The 17,530-nt window shown below is 34.7% G+C and overlaps 2 protein-coding genes across 5 annotated transcripts in view; one reads left to right on the top strand and one right to left on the bottom strand.

Moving 5' to 3' along the window:
- The window catches only part of CCPG1 (cell cycle progression 1), a 68,959-nt gene extending 61,179 nt beyond the window's left edge, over positions 1-7,780 (top strand). For all 4 annotated transcript variants that reach the window (XM_044665295.1, XM_044665294.1, XM_044665292.1 and 1 more), the window contains 3 exons: positions 761-879; positions 2,726-4,263; positions 6,996-7,780. In XM_044665295.1, the coding sequence (XP_044521230.1) occupies positions 761-879; positions 2,726-4,263; positions 6,996-7,185 (1,847 nt within the window). In that variant the 3' untranslated portion in view covers positions 7,186-7,780. The remainder of the gene's footprint in view (positions 1-760; positions 880-2,725; positions 4,264-6,995) is intronic.
- Positions 7,781-7,882: 102 nt separating this feature from the next.
- Positions 7,883-17,530, bottom strand: part of PIGB (phosphatidylinositol glycan anchor biosynthesis class B) — a 31,575-nt gene continuing 21,927 nt past the window's right edge. Inside the window, exons 10-12 of the mRNA XM_044665296.1 lie at positions 11,163-11,367; positions 8,480-8,660; positions 7,883-8,149 (exon numbers count right to left, since the gene is read on the bottom strand). Coding sequence (XP_044521231.1) covers positions 8,036-8,149; positions 8,480-8,660; positions 11,163-11,367 — 500 coding nt within the window. The 3' untranslated portion in view covers positions 7,883-8,035. The remainder of the gene's footprint in view (positions 8,150-8,479; positions 8,661-11,162; positions 11,368-17,530) is intronic.

The raw sequence follows: 17,530 nt of genomic DNA, 5'->3' as shown, positions 1-17,530 counted from the left end.
CTCTCCTATGTTGGTGTTCCTGAAAAGTTAATGACGTTTAACTTAGTTTATTATCTTTTGTAATTAACTTTAATCAACATTTAATCATTCAGTAACCTCATTTATCCAGATCCTAAGAATTCTTTAAGTACTGAATTCTTACATAATATGTTTTAAAAAATTCTTTATGATGAATTTAAGTGAACATTTCAACATATACAGAATAGAAAGTATTGTGAATAAAACAGACTTTGTTGACAGTTTAAGTATATTTTAAATTTAACATGATAATAACAGAATCTGTGTTCTCTATTTAATACACAAAGAACAGAAGGAAGTTTTACTTTGCTGAAGATGCCTCCTATTTTTTGCAGTCACTGTTCACAGATTGTATATACTCCCTGCTACAAATAGCTCTCTTGAAACAATAAGAACAATTAAGTAAAATCAGTAAGAAAAAATATAAGACATGATTTCTGTCTGGAACGTATCCAGTCATAGTAAAATTCATAATGGCAACTGATATACAATTGATTTCTTAATCAAATGTTAAATTGTGTTTGGCATAGCTTTAGTAATTGTTGTATTATAATTCTTTCTAAAATGATGCATTATGGGATATAGTAACATTTCATTTTATTAAGATACCAAATTTTCCTCTAACAGTCTGGATAAATGGGATTTCACTGTCTTCAGTAAAAGTTAAAAATGAAAACACAGTTATAAATGGCAAAGTTTTTTTCTGACTTATAAAAAATGAATTTAATAAATGTTGTTTTAGGTACCATTCAGATTCAAAAACGCCAGGAACTAGTCAGAAAGATACATGTTGATGAATTGAATGGTATGAAGGATTATCTTTACCAATGTCAGCAAGAACAAGGGGCTTCTGGTGATAAGGTGGGTATTGATATTTTCTCCACATTTAAAAAAAAAGTTGTGTACAGAGCATCATGCCAAACAAACAAAAACATTTGAAGATAAAGACATAATTTACAGGAACAAAATTCAATTGTTATCATTATATTTGATATAGCTTAGTAATTAAGTACTTTGTTGTCTAACATATTAGGCATTCTCATGGAATGCCTCTGTTGTCTACAACTACTTACTACTACTTTAACTATTTGGTCCCATTAGGAGTCATTAATAACTTCTCCAGGACCAATAATCTTTTCAGTTTCTCAATACCACTGAATACCTGATAAATTTGAAACATTTCCTTCCCTTTCAAATAATTCGATGACTAAAACTATAGGTATTTAATTGAGCCATGATATCACTAATTTGCCTCCCTAAATCTTACTTTAATGCTTCTTCATAGTAGAAAAGCCCTAGATTCCTGAAGGCTATGCCTGTAGAGTACCTTGAAGGCACTACTAAAGGGTTTCAGAGTGGCACTGGAGAAAAGGGGAGAGCATTTCAGGCAGAAATTATCCCATACTAACCTCATTCATATAGAATGAATTTAGGTAGGGAGATCTTTGAAGGTTTTTCTGAAGTTCTGTGGACATGATAACTGGATAAATTAGATATGTAGGTAAGGATAGTGCTGCATTTCCTTAAGTTTATGAATCCAAGTCTTCATCAAAGTGTACTTTGTCTAAAGCAGTGGTTCCCAAACTTTTTTGGCCTACCGCCCCCTTTCCAGAAAAAATATTACTTAGCCCCCTGGAAATTAATTTTTTAAAATTTTTAATAGCAATTAATAGGAAAGATAAATGCACCTGTGGCCATCACCATCTCCCTGGATCGCTGCAGCACCCACCAGGGGGTGATGGCGCCCACTTTGGGAATCACTGGTCTAAGGGAAATTTGCTAGTATTTTATAGATAATGTTAGTCTTTGAAAGTACTACAAGTCATATGTATAACTGTCCCCTCAAGTTATCTTTCAATTAGGTCTTCTTAGGCACCAAGATAAGGGCTTGCTTGGTTCTTCCAAGTTCTCACAACAGATGTTAGATGTCTGTCCATAGCATCTTCCAGCCCTGGGAGGCTTCTCTTGGATATGTGTCCAACTTGTTGATGTTTTCCTCAAGCAGGAATACTCTCAAAGGGGAGTTAACTGTCAGCAAGCATTTTGCTTCTAGGTTTAGCAATAGTTGCTAATAAGGCAGATAAAGTATCAGGCTGTGCCAGAGCTGCCCTGTCAGCATTTGGGAATTTCTTCCTTTTATCATTTAATGTTAAAGGAAGCTGGTAGTGGTAGACCAGATCCAGCAGAGGTGACAGCAAAGCAAGTAGACTGTGTGAAACTGACTTTGCTAACATACAGTTTACATGTTACAACAGCAAATAAGCAGGACTCATTCTGGGCCTTTGACCTACCTTTTTTTTCCCCATCTACACCATCCCCCAAAAACAAAATTGGAATCAAATGATGACAATTATTAATGATACAGTTTCTGTTTTAATATAATACATTAAAAAATTAGGAGCTGAAATATACCTTGCCCTGAGATTTTGTTTAGGTGGGTACTTATGCTAGTTTGGGAACACCTTCTTTAATGATAAACCAATAAATGACTTGTTAATAGTAGTCATTAAAAAGATTATTCATTAGGTGTCTCTGAGCTTATCTTAAATTCTTATGCTCTTTATTGTGTGGCAAATAGAAAATGTTTTCCCATACATTAAATGTTTGAGCATATATAGATAATAATGGTTATGAAATTTTTTATATTATCATTAAACAGTATAGAAGTCTCTCTTTAAAGACTTTTTTTTCTTTTTAAAAATACTAGTCACTGAGAGAAAATCTTGCAACATGTTTGAGGCTTACTGAGGTGGAGAAGATAGCCTTTGAAACACAGAAAAAAACCCTCGCTACAGAAAACCATCATTTAAGAGTGTCTCTGGAGAAGGAAGAAAAAGCATTGTCCTCCTTACAGGAAGAGTTAAGGAAACTAAGAGAACAGATTCGAAATTTGGAAGATAAAGAAACAAGTACTGAATCAATAGTTTCTGAAAATCAAAAACTTAAACAGCATTTAGAAGAAGAAAAGCAAAAAACTCATAGCTTTCTCAGTCAGAAGGAGACCCTCTTGGCAGAAGCACAGATGCTAAGGAGAGAACTAGAAAAAGAACGACAAACAACCATTGCCTTAAGGGAGGAACTGGATCTTTTAAGCAGTAAGCAGTCATCTGGTGATATAGACTCTCCCAATATACTGACTGAAAATAAGGAAATAGAAACTTTACGAACAAGACTAACAGAGCTGGAATGGAAGCTAAACTTTGAACAACAACGATCTGATTTGTGGGAAAGATTATATGTTGAAGCAAAAGATCAAAGTGGAAGACAAGAAAACAATGAAAAAAATAAAGGTAGCAAGGGAACTAACAAGGCTAGGAAGTCTAAAGATACCTTGTTTGGTTCAGTTAAGGAAACTTTTGATGCCATGAAGAATTCAACAAAAGAATTTGTAAGGCACCATAAAGAAAAGATTAAACAGGCTAAAGAAGCTGTTAAGGAAAACTTGAAAAAATTTTCAGATTCTGTTAAGTCTACCTTCAGCCATTTCAAAGATACCACCAAGATTATCTTTGATGAAAAGGGGAATAAAAAATTTGGAGATAAAAGAGATGAAGCAACTAAAAAAGCAAAAACTGTTTATCGTGAATATTTACATCCCCAACCTAGACCACCTTCTAAAAACACACATCATAAAAGTCCCAGCATGGCAAGATCAGGAAGAAAACAAAAGTCAGTTCAGTTTGAAACATTTGAGAACACAAATTCCCAGAAATGCAGCACAATCCAAGACTCAGTAAGAAATTACCACTTTTTAAAAAACCCTTCTGATTTTATTGAATGTGGTCATCAGGAAAAGCAACCAGTTCAGTTTGAAACATTTGGTAAAAACACCAACTCCCAGAAATGCACCACCGACAAAGACTGTGTGAAAAATCCTCACCGTCTAACAAAAGGCTGTTCTGGTGTTTTTGAATGTGCTCATCAGGAATCTGTTAGCCTTTTCAACAGAGTACTAGACCCTGTAAGAATAGATGAATTTAATCAATTAATGCAAAGATATGTGCAGCAAGAAGTAAATGACTTCCATCATTGGGGAGAACTTGAGCAATTCATCAATAAGTTTTTCCATAACAGTGTCTTTATTCATGATCAGATGTTGTTCACTGACTTTGTTAATGATGTTAAAGATTATCTTGAAGACATGAAGGAATATCAAGTAGATAATCATGGAGTGTTTGAGGATTTGGATGACTATATATATAGACATTTCTTTGGTGACACATTTCCCCCTCAGTATGGACCCAGGTTGGTTTCTATAATACAGTGTGATTGGAATAGCTTTTAAATATTCTGGATAGCTACAGATTATAGGAAAATTTTTTTTGATATTACTGAAAAATTGAAACTAGCAACTGTTTTTCTCTACTAGATAGGATTTTTTTTCCCCTGGGAGCTCCAGGTTGAATTATGGACAAAAAAAATTGTCTTGAAAAATTTTTTGTCAGAAATGTAGAATACTAAAATTTTTTTCCTCTTTCTTAAAATAGAAATGAAATCTTATTAGCATATTTCTTAGTCTTAAAACCATAAATTTATAAATAAAATTTCATTTATTTATAAAAGTGGTATTTTGACTATAAAATATGAATTTTAAAATATGGCTTATAGAAATCTGCCCCAGGTTTTTTAGTCATAGTATATATATTATAATCCCTCCTGTGTCTTTTGTCAACGTAGTAACATTTTTCTCCTTTTCTTTCTCATTGGTGAAAAAATACACATTCTTTACTGAAAACCCTTGATTTTTGATACATATATTAGAATGACAGCTGAATAAGAGGATATAGATGTTCAAATTTCTCATCCCAAAAGAAGCTTACCAGACTGATTTTCAGCAGTATCCTCTCTGTTTCCATTGCTGTATATTTACAAGTATTTAGTGAGACCTTAAAAATAGAGATTTTTCTGCTCTATGCGTATTTCCTGCAGTGTGGCTTCTTTTTGATAATAATTTTCCCTAAGTAGCCTAATATTTTTTATTTGACTTTGTTATTGATTGAGGATATTCATGTTTTAGTATCTTTCCACTAATATTTAAAATGAATTTCAAGGCATGTCTGCTATTCCAACAAAATTACTAGTCTCAACTTAAGTTCATATGTTTCTATAGTCATTTTCAGTTCAGTGACTAACTACTGTTAAAGGTTATACACAAAAAATAAAACATTGAGACTTGTGTATAAATACAGTAGGCTGGTCATGTCACTATCCACCAACTCAGGATTAATTATGTTAGTTATGTAAAGGAGGTTTCAGTGAGTTTAATGGAGAACTTAAACTTTTAAAGTTGCTTTGAGTACTTTAAAAGCACACTTTGCCTTCTTCCAATCATTATATTAACAGCAAATAGTTATAAACTATGCCTAACACCTTAGGTTATACAAAAACACATGGGATATCATAGAGCTTTTAAGGGGAAGGGAACAATGTGCCAGACACTGTGCTATGTACTAAAGTAAGCTCTTTATAATTATTATCTCACTTGATCCTTATAACAATTTTGGGAAAGCAGGTGCTATTTATTATTCCATTTTACAGTTGAGGAAAAAGACAGGGATTAAGTGACTCACACAATTAGTGTGTGAAGGCTGGATTTGACTCTGAGCCCAGTAATCTGCTGCACCACCTAGTTCTTAATGCAGTTGGATTGAAAGTAAGTGCTATTGTTTTCATTTTATAGTTGAAGAAACTGAGGCAGACAAAGGGCTCAGTTATACACCTAGTAAGTATCTTGAGGCCAGATCTTGTTGACTCCAGGCCCAGTGCTCTATCCACTGTGCCATGTAGCTTTTAATCTAATAGCATAAATTTGACATATGTATACACATAGCTTAAAATGGTGTTTTTAATCAGATCTTTAGTATATGTACTCGTATAAAAATACTTAGACAAGGGAGAAGTTGGTGTGGATCAGATTTCAAGAAAGGCTTTACTGAGGAGGTAGAACTTGAATTGAAAGGTAATGAATATGAGAGAAAAGACAAAAATTTGGGGTTGGGGAGCAAGATAAACAAAAACATAGAGCGAATATTGTTCATGAAAGTGGGTTAACTTGACTGTTAGGTGAAGGTTTGTGATGGGGGGTAGTGGGGAAAAAGATTGGTTAGGTTAAGTATCAGTCAGTGGGGAACACTGGCAAATGACAGCCGTGGACACTTGGACTTTACATTAAGAAGCAGATACTTAAAGCAGAAACATGGTGAGAAGGTTATTTTGCAGAAAGATTAATCTAACTGTAGTGAAGGATAGATCACAGTGGGTAGAGGCTTAAAGCAGGTAGAAGAGTTTTTAGGCTACTGTAGGAGTAATCCAGGCACAAAATATTCTTCCTATTAATAGAATTGCATAAAAAAAGAATTAGTAATGTTTTACTAAATTTTAATGTATCCTTTTTAGATGTTATTGCTTTAAAAAACTAGTTTTAATTTTTAAAATTTTTATATATAAATAACCCTTTACCTTCCATCTTAGAATCAATACTCTGTATTGTTTCTAAGGCAGAAGAGTAGTAAGGGCTAGGCAATGGAAGTTAAGCCCAGGGTCACACAGCTAGGAAGTATCTGAGGCCAGATTTGAATCTAGGACAAAGATTTTTTTGTTTTTTCATGACATCATTTAAACCAAGAAGGCAAAAGAATTGGATGGATTTTCTGTTATTAATTAATTATTCATGTATGCAAAGTTCATGCTGTGGAGATTTTGATGATCTTAGGTAGGGAGAGGACAAGAGTTAAATAATAGTATTAGAAAAACATTCATGAAGAAATATACTTAAACATACTGAAAATTGGGTTTTTCAGGGGTAATTTTTTTTAGTTAAAAATTTTTTTTGGAGAAAATTCTTAAGCTACTAATTAACTTTAAATATCTTTTTTTTCAGTTGTTTAAAATTTAATGGAAAAAATCTTTTATTTTCTTTCCCTAATTTTAAAGGAATTTTTTTCTAACATAGAAAAAAATGTGTTTACTGCTTTCAGTCGCCCTGATAAAAAGCATCGTATGGTTAATATTGAAAACTCCAGGCATCGAAAACAAGAGCAGAAGTACCCTCAGCCACAGCATTATAAGAGGGAAGGTAAATGGCATAAACATGGTCGAAGTAATGGAAGACACACAGCAAATCTTGAAATAGAATTGGGGCAGTTACCTTTTGACCCAAAATATTGAACATGATTAAGTAAATTAGATAACTTTAAGAGAATTGTGGATGTTCTCTACTCTGTTCAGTATTGAAAACTAAGAAACTGAAGTTACCAAGAAGTCAATGTCTTTCATCTCTAAATTGGTTTGGTGAATTTTACACTGTTACTCAAAAGCATCCGTCAAAGCTTACTAACTTGCATTTTCTTTGTAGTTTAGCTCTGCTGAATTCTTTTTGGCAATGGAAATAGTTTGGTTGTAGTTTTACTGCTAGGGAAGCCAGGCATGCAATAGGTTTTGTGCATGGAATGAAGTTTTCTTTCATTTTAAGGTGAGACAAGCTCACGTCATATATGACAAAGTAAATTTAACACTGACATTTGTTAACTTTGGTGTTGAGCTGCCTTGGAAAAAATACATTGTGATGGAATTTCATCTCTGTTAATGTTTATAAACTTTCTTTTTTGTCTTTTCTTTGGGTTCAAGAGCCCATTGACTTGTGAAGAATTTGATGACTCCTTAATGAGCTTGCTTGACTTGTTCATTGGTGAAATTTCTTGCACATCTGAATATTGTGGAAGGAAAAATAAAACTACACCATGGGGAAAAAGGTCTTTATTGACAATGTAGCATTGTTAAGTATGTGATTTTACTATTGTTCTAAGAAAATGTATTTGTTTATTCCCTCATCTAAAAGGGGGATCATACTGTGTCACTTGGTAAGTGGTTTATAGTAGTTGTTTATTTGCTATTTCCATAAAATGTGTCCATTTTGAAAAAAAAAATCGGAAAGTTTTTAATCTTCACGAGTAAATACAATTTCTCCAAGAAAGACATAATGCAGTTTGAAATCTCATCTTTAGATGACTTTTAATTTTTACTTCCTTTCATAAAGATATATATGGCTTCCAATTCGGCCTTCAGGCAAGTGAGTGTGGAAGATAACAGCAGTTCTCTTGTAGCCATTTGTAATTAGAAAGGTCTTTATTTCCTATAAATGTAAAATAGGTACTTTAAGGAAAAATCACATTTCAACTGAAGATTTTTAAAGAAACTTATTTTAGTTGCTTAAGTACATTGTACACTAAGTACTTTTTTCAACAATTTCTAAATTATGATAACCAATTTATTAGCAAATCAATTTATATGATTAAAAATGAAACTTCAGAGGACTTGGATCAATTTTTATTAGGAAGAACAAAAGCCAAGTTAAAGTGACTTGGCTAAGGCATGTCAGTACCATTAAATACCATCTGTATGAGGAAGAATTTGAAGTGAACATACCATGGCTCTTTCCCAAAGTTCTCTCATTTTTACTCACCTCTTCTAAAATGCTGAAGATGATTAGGTGAGTGGGCAACAACGTATCACTGGAAAACTCTTGATTTAGCCAGCTTAATGGGCTTAAGTAAAATTTATCTGCTTCATCAAGATAATTCTCATTTCCAGTCAAGTCTGGGGGACACTGAAGAAATCTTATTGGAAGTGGACAGTGTACATGGCTAAGAGGGAAAAAATTACAGTTTTCAAAATGTTGAAAAATGTGGAGAATATTGAAACTGCCCCAAAACTAAGCTTAGTGCTTAGCACATATGGGCTTTGTTTAAGACCCAGGGAGAAAGCCAAGAATGAGTCTTCCATAGATAGTTTTATTTATTAATGTAAGACTAAGTTAGTGGTTTTAAATAACAAGGGTTTTTTTACTCCCCCCCTCCCCCCCATTTTCCCATTTCAAGCAAACAGGTTGAACTGAATGCAAATTTGATAGCAGAAGAACAACTGTGAATTCTTTAGCATATAAAAAATTCTCTCGGTCATGCAATTTAAGGTGAATTTAACCAGTCTGCATTTCTTAAACTACAAAAGTAAAAACTAAATCTTAATTTCTCATTGAGTTAAGATGCCATAACTAGTGATATAATAATGCAGAACTATGTAAGCCATGAATTTTTAAAAAATTGCTTGTAAAATTCTGTAATACTAAATTACTACTCCCATTGACTTATAATTTAAGAAAATACGCTCCTATCTCCTGTAATTTCTGCTTCAGGGGACAAAGGGGAAACAATCCATCTAGCATTTGCAAAGCAACTACTGTTGTATATAAGGAACTGGAAATAAATAATTTTACTACAGATTACTCTTGAAGCTATGGGAGAGAATTAGATCACTAAGGATAATAAATAGAGGAGAGAGCTAAGGACAAAGCCTTGGAGGAAGCCCATATCTAGAAGGTAGGGGGAAGAGGTTGAATTAGAGAAGACCAAAAGATTAAGAAAGGACAAAAGCAGGTTAAGAAGGAATCAGCCTGGGTAAAGAACAGAGTTGGCAATTAAGAAAGTCATCAATAGAGCTATAGCAAAGCAAACAGTTTCTATAGAGAGGTGGGGACATAAATGGAGACAGGATTTACTCCTTAAACTTTTAAGGTGAGAGTAGTTTAAAGTCTAAGTCAAGGAGAATTTTTTTCCTTCTGTTTAAAAGGCAACCTGAGCAGGTATGTCAGATAGGAAAGACCCTGGAGAGAGAGAGAGAGAGAGAGAGAGATTGAAGATGAGAGAGGGAAGGGGCACCAATGGAGAGGCTTTGACAAGAAGTCACTTCATTTTCAACCTAAGGGGGAGAAAAAATGAAATAAGAAATTATGAGGTATTATTGGGAGGACTCATTATAGATGGTCTTGTCTGTTGAGAACTGGGGTAGTGGTGGTAGAGGAGGTAGGTTGAGAAGGTTTGAAATTACTGTTGTGAGGAATATATAAATGGAGAAATTAAAAGATGCTTTGGGATTGCTGACCAACAATAATCACCAAGTAAGCTTAGACTGCATTAATTTTAGTGGAGCCAGACACCAAATCATTTAGCCTGTGGGGATGATAATAGCACTCACTTCCCAAGGTTGTTATGAGGATCAAATGAGGTAATATATGTAGTAAAGTATTTTGGAAATTTAAATCTTACTGATAATATTATTTGTGTTTTAATAGTGACCCAACGTTAGGATTAACACAGTAGAAATAGAAAGATGGAAGTTTTGACAAGGGGGCAAACTTTTTGAACATGAAAAACATGACCTTGTTGAAATGGCTGAATCATGAACTGGAATTTGAAGGGGAAAAAATGTAAAATGACAATAGGGCTGATGAACTGGGAAAAGAGAGAAACCAAAGAAATGAAAGTTAACATGAGGACAAAGGACAGGCTTTATAGAGAACTAAGGTAGTTTTGGAGAGATAGAAGGAACAAGAGATGGCAAACTGAGAATTTTGAAGGGAGGTGTTTTTTAAAATATAATGAGATCTAAGGTATACTCCAGGGGGTCCCTAGGACCACAAGGAATGGGAGTTAAGTTAACCAGTTTGTCTGTCTTGAATTTCAGGGATGCTATATCCTTCACTTTCTATGGGAACAGAGACACTAAAACCACAGACACTGACCTCTATACTTCTCTAAATTTGGGTTACTAAATGATTTCTGTTAGGTCAGGTGGATTGCATCAGTGTACCTTACATGGTTAACTTTTCATACTTCAAAAATATTCAGACTCCAGTACATCTAAATGGAAAATACCTTCTTAACAGGAGAGCTAGCCACAAGGAAAAATAACTTCTCACTAGTAACTTGTCCTCTTAGGAACAGGTACAAAGAACTATGTGGATCTATTTTAAAAACTTCTTGAATGGATGAACTACGTTAGGTTGGTATTTCACATTTCACATCCCATTGTAGAGCTGTTTATTATCTTTTATTAAATTATATTAAGTTTTAGGAAAAAAATTTAAAAACAGTTTAAAATACAAGATCTTAAATGTTATTAAACTTAATTAGAAATGCCTTATTCTTTGACAGAGTTTGAATTTTTTTATCTTAATGGTCAGTACTAATATATTTGAAGAAATGTTTTAAATAGGTTTTTAAAAAAAACATTTGGTTATCAGTCAATTTGTATCTAGAGATTAAAAAAAACATTTTAAAATAGTGCCATTATTGAACAAATTTAGTTACCTGTAATGAGGAGTAGAGTGGCAAGGCATCATTACAAAGATGGAGGCCGAAGAATTATTGTCACAGAGTCCTTGAATATGAGTCATAACATCAAGAGAACCACGTTGATGAATCAAACCAGTGTAGAGAGCAAGAGCCACATTTGATAAAAACAGTAAACTTAGTGCTGGCTTTTTCCAGGTTTTCAAGTGGTTTAAAGAGTGTCCTATAAAGATACACAAAATGAGTCCAAATTATGGCCAATATTTAAGGTTTTTTTTTATATTGTGACAATAACAATAATGCTAATTTTACTGAGGGTTTCATGGTTTAATATTTTCTAAAGATTTGCTAGGATTCCTGATCATGTCTTTTTTTTTATCATTTCCTAATACTTTATCCATCTGTTACCATTTAGCTTTAACCTACCTCTTCATTTACCCATTTTATCACTTCTGCATCAAGTTATGCAGTTGCTTACCTATCTGTGTGTATATTTGTGTGTGAACATTATTGTATCCCATAGGCTCAGAAGGGGTGTAAAAAGGGCCTTAGAAATTCTAGTCCAGTCTCCTGTGAGTATTGTAACTACTGAATATGTCCCTTGTGGGCCCTGAAAACTTTTATCAATGTTCAATAAAGATCAATGATCTCTACGATTTGTGTCTGGGATGCATACTATATCCAGATTCTCTATTCAATAGATAAAGGAGGTCCACTACAGATTCTGGCATGAAGTCCCAATGCTATTTCAGGCAGGAGACTGTAAAGCAGCCATTTGTCCATATCAAAACTACAGATTCCCTCTATTCTATCTTTGACACAGTCATCCAGACTTTAGGATGGATATCTTCACAAATGTCTCACAAAATAGTCCATTCCAATTCTGATAGCTTGAATTGTTAAGAAGCTCTTGTATTAAAAGTGAACCATATCTCAGTGCTAATTTTACAAGGCTCCTCTCAAATGGAAAAGGAAAGACTTTGTTCAAGAGGAATGGCAACCATTAGTTTTAATTCTGTCAGAGGAAATGAAATCCAAGCTTTTGAGATGCTTATGGAAAGATCTCTAAATGATTAATATTATTAGCAGCCAGATTTGGTGGTGGTGGTGGTTTCCACTTGGACTTAAAGTCAGAAACTTGTAATAAACATCATACCTCAGTGTATCCCAGATAAAGGGACAGCTAGGTGGTACAGTGGGTAGAATGCCCAGCCTTGAGTCGAAGATCTAAGTTCAAATCTAACCTTAGATACTTACTAGTGTGATCCTGGGCAAATCACTTAATCCTGAATTCACCCCAGTTTCTTCATCTAGAAAATGAGCTGAAGAAGGAAATGGGAAACCATTCCCAAATGGGATCACAAAGAGTCAGACATGACTAAACAACACCTCCCACGCCCCAGATGAAATAAAAAGCCTAGTTCTAATTCAGTAAACATTTAATAAATGCTATTATGATCAAAGCACTGTACTAGGTGTTGGGTGTACAAAAGATAAAGTAAGATATAGGCTTTGCCTTCAAGTAGTTTACCCTCATTGTATTTCACTTTCCAGGCAAGGTTCCTGGAAAGGACATGTCTTAAAGGGATATTAAAGGATTCCCTAATTTTTAGCCACCAAAATTAGGTTTATCTTGTGCATTGAGATTAGTAGCAGAAAGGCTCTTCCTGCAAAGTTGAAATTGAATATTTAAAATGAGAGAAATAAATATCTCAGGTGCTTATCTAACAAAACTCAAATTGTAGAATCAATTATATGCCAATACTAAAATTCTAAGCTGTAATACATCACGAACAAGTTTTTTTCAGAAGTGGAAAGTTAACAACTGTATTACTGCATAGTATTATCTAATCCAACAAAGTATAAGATAACTTAATCTAGATGAATTTGCAGGAACATTTGCAAAGGAAGTAGGAGGAGAGGGGACATGCTGCTAGATGAAGCTAAACAATGCTGACTCATGTATTTTACATCTTAGCTGATCAGCTGGGAGAAGTACAAGTAGAAGACAAGGCAGGTCTGTATCATGAGATCCTCTACTTTCACTCTTACACAAAAGTATCTCTTGTACAAATAATTACAGATGTATTTGGGATACAGATATAAGAGTTCAGTCTATAAGTCATACAATGCTTAGTATAATGTGTGGCACCTAGCAGACGGCTAATAATACATGCTTGTTGACTACTACCTCACTGACATTCTTTTAGTCCAGGGATTCTTAACCCTTTTTGTGTCATGGATCCATCTGGCAATCTGGTGAAGCTTATGGACCATTTCTCAATATTTTTAATTGTATAAAATAAAATGCATAGAATTAGAAAGAAAACTATTCAAATAAAAATGAAATTTTTTTTACCATCCATTTTCACAGGGACACCCCCCACCACCAACTAAAATTTGGTCCATGGACTCTAGGTTAAGAACCTCTACTTTATTAAGATTCTCTTAATAATAAGACATGGAATAAGAAAGGAGTTGGGATTGGCTATTAAATGGAATGACTGCATGAGGATTCTGGATACTTGTGCAAAGGAGAGAAGGAATGAAAACTGGGGAAGAACTCTGCCAATCTTTGTAATTTTGTCAGGGTAGCAACTGATATGCCATTGAAAATCACTTCTGTTTTTGGCAAAGAGTTGGGATGTCAGGACTCATTTAGAAAGTGGCAAACCTCAGCTAATCTTGATTTCAGTCTAAATCAAATCTGGCAAGCAAGCCTCTCTAGTCTTCATTCCAGCCTCTCAAATTGCTCAAAATAAAATAATGCTAACTTTTTACAAGACACAACAAAGTTCTACTACCACTTCTGAAAGCAAGACTGGAAAGAATGGATATGTATCAACTGCCAGCTTCTGAATGTAACAAAAGTAGGATACTCTTGGGTGATCCTTTATATAACTTGAATTCCCTGCATCTCTTCCCTTTCCTCCATTATTTGGGAAGACTAATATATTAAAGGGTCTCCTATATTTATATAGGCATATTGGTGTGGACCTGTGATTTCACTGGCATAGGGAATTTCCTGGTACAGTTTTATCAGGAAAGATCAAGTCATCTGTCACTTAAATCCTAGTTGCCTACAAGACTAAAGTGGCTTGCTCGTGGTCATACCATTGGTGTGTGTAAAAGGCAGGGCTTGAAGCTGGATCATTAGGCCCCAAGGCTGATCCTTGATTAATTAAATGAAACTACTATCTTCCTGTGTATGTTTGGTCCTAATTAATATCCGTGCATTGGTTTTGTAGGATTAACATTGGTTCAAACTTGGTGGCACTAATTATTTGTGACTCATTTCTGCTCTGGAGTGCCCAGTTAAAACACTTCCAAAATCAAAGTAGAGAGAGATCTCAAGTTCCTTAATAGGTGATTGCCAAGTAGTACAATAGGGTCTCAATCACATCTCTATTAGATCTTTACCTTAATTTAAAAAAAAAAGTAGGATTACATGGCCCAGAATCTTTTCCTTCTCTGATTAGCTTTTACAGAATGTTTTATGTACACACATACACACTCAAAATGGTCTTACTATTTTAATCCATGTAAGTCTTGAAAGCACCTGTCAAAGTTTCTAAAAGGAAATTTAAAGAGATTTCATGGAAGAAACCTGGCAAAATTTGAAGCCTTGGAGCTAAACAAAAAGCATCAGGCACAACTTAGGAGTTGTGTTTAAATGTTAAACAAAAAGAGTTGCATCTCATTTGTAAATGGATTGTGTCCTACTAAGGACTGAACTTGGAGAACATAATAGTAGCACAGGAAGAGGAGACGTCATCACAGGTCACTGCATAACACTATGCAGAATACAGATTTAGTCATCAGATGCAGAATTTGAGGGCTGGAAGGATCTAGTCTAACTCATTTTACAAATGAAAAACTGATCCAGAGATCCAGAGATAAAATTACAAGGCTATTGTTAGTTCAGTAAACAATGGAATAGAAAAGGAGGAGTAGATCATCAAGGGGCTATTACAGAGGACCATATAATAAGAGTCTGAGAGGGAGATCTAGTGAATAAAGAGAAATGGGCAGGTGTCAGAGATAATGCAGAGGTAAACAGTGAGTTTTGGGCAATTACCAGATATTGGAAGATGGGAAGAATCAGGGAGGAATGATGGAAGATTATATAAAGTTTTGAATCCAGATGACTAAAAAGAAAGTAGTGATGTCTGAAGTAGAAAATTAAAGTAGGAGAAAATTTGGGTAGAAATATAATGAATAAAGTTTTAGACATTTGAGATGTCAGCAGTATATTCCAGCCAGAGATCCATCAAATTGGAAGTTTGGGATTAGTTCTGAAGAGAAACTGGAACTATATTTGGCAGTCATCTGCATATAGGGGATAAATGGAAGTACTGAGTGGGAGTAGATATGACTGCCAAAGAGTGGGCTTGACTACTTTAGAGAAGTTGGAGAATAGGGATATTAGTAAAGGAGCCTGAAAAGATCATGAAAGTGAAGGAAATTTGATACTATCAAAAAGGAGAAAGAATCAAATGCCATGTCTGCAACAAAATAAGAGCAATAGTAATGTAGAAGGGTAAAATGGGAGAAATAGAGCAAAGGGGGAGAAGTCGGGGATGTCACAAAAGTTTTCAAGCCTAAGTGACAAGGAAGATATGATTGTGGTACTATTCTAAAAAATCTCAAAAATGGAAAGGACCTCAAAAATATGTTTAGTGTGAGAAGAAAAAAAAGCTGTGCTAGAAGACAGAAGGAATAGCTAGAGATAGAAGCAGGAGAGTGCGGTCTTAAGAAAGCTGGAAGAGGTCAGACTTTTCTAGATATGGAGGAAAGGGAAATCTCCAATTTCAAATGCTGCTGGGAGATCCAGACGAATAAGGGTTTGGTAACTGGATCAGTGGTTTCCTTTGAGAGCAGTTTTAATACTGTGGTGAGGGCAGGTGCCACAGTGCAAGGCACAGATGAGTGGGTATTGAGTTAGAAGGAGTAAGTATAGATTACTTTTTAAAAGATTAGGGCAGTGGAGAGTTCAAACAACAGCTTTGAGGCAGAGTCTAAGAAAGATTGTTTTGTTTTAAAGGAGAGGAGATGGGGCAGGCCCAGAGATGTCCTAGCTGTATGACCCTGGGCAAGGTGCTTAACCACAATTGCCTAGCCCTTGCCACTCTTCTGCCTTAGAACCAATACACCATATTCATTCTAAGGCAGAAGGTAAAGGTTTAAAAAAAAAGGCGAGAAATTAACCTGTTATTGGTAGAACAGGTATAGGGCAGAGTGGAGGTGAAGAAGGCAAAGATGGATGATGCAAGAGATGAATGATTATTCATGAAGCACGATCCTGCAAGGTGATGTGATTAAAGAAGAATGACAAGAGTAGCTTTAGAAAATTCTAGAGAAAGAAGATGAGTGAAGAAATGTTCAAAGCCTAATAGCTCACACTTGTATAATGCTTTATGCTTTGCTCTCAGCTGTTCTGAGAAATAAGCAGTACAAAATTATCCCTGTTTTGCAGATGAAGAAACTGTGGCTCAGAAATAATAAATTACTTGCTTATGTTCAGAACTGTGATTAAAATCTCTTCCAAGCTCTAACATTCTGTGATTTTGCTTCTCTTAAGTGTGAGCCACGTCCTCTAGAGAGAAACATCATGCTAAAGGGATGTATGTTTCCCAGGAACTCCTTTGGGTTGTATTCCAGGGTTTGGATAATGGTGAGGGCTCTGTCTCATAGGAGGAAAGTTTTACCTCTTCACCATCAGCCTTTATCCCAAGTGGCCTAAGTGTCTGGCGATAACAAATATTATGGTAGTAGGGTAGCGATAATTGTTACCTGTTCAGGCCTTATTGAAAATTCTTCTAAAGCAGAGCCCAAATTTTTTGGGGCACAGAGGTATGAGCCTATAACAATATACTGATTAAAAAAAAGGAAACCCTAAAAAATACATTTCATAAAAAATTATATATCTACATATATTTATAAACACTTCAGCTTTTTATTCTTGTCAATTATACTGTGGACAGAATTTGGAACTCCATTGGTTAGATTCAGTCTTTACGTGCCTACAATTCAATTAAATCCAAACAGTTCCACAAATAGCTACTAGGACCATAAATGCAAGGCACTGAACTGCTGTGTAAGTTGCTAGTTTTACAAAGATAGACACAAGGAACTTACAGTCTAGAGGGGGCAAAGTCATGTGCACAGATAGCTGTGTTCACTATGATAAATGAAACAGGGAGATCCAAAGTCCTATGAGGAATTTGAAGAAGCAATCAGATGTTCAGCTGATGATGTAAGAATCATCTTTCAAAATAGTGCTGTTGCCAACTTTAGAACTAAAGAAGACTGGACTTATATTTGCTACAACTTGAATCCATTATCAAGGACTTGGAGGTAATTTCAAAATGAGGCACTTATGATTA

The sequence above is a fragment of the Gracilinanus agilis genome, chromosome 2 (genome assembly GCF_016433145.1).
Source record: "Gracilinanus agilis isolate LMUSP501 chromosome 2, AgileGrace, whole genome shotgun sequence".
Classification (NCBI taxonomy): domain Eukaryota; kingdom Metazoa; phylum Chordata; class Mammalia; order Didelphimorphia; family Didelphidae; genus Gracilinanus; species Gracilinanus agilis.
The sequence above is the reverse complement of the archived record's forward strand: the minus strand, read 5'-3'. Positions and strand labels throughout refer to the sequence as shown.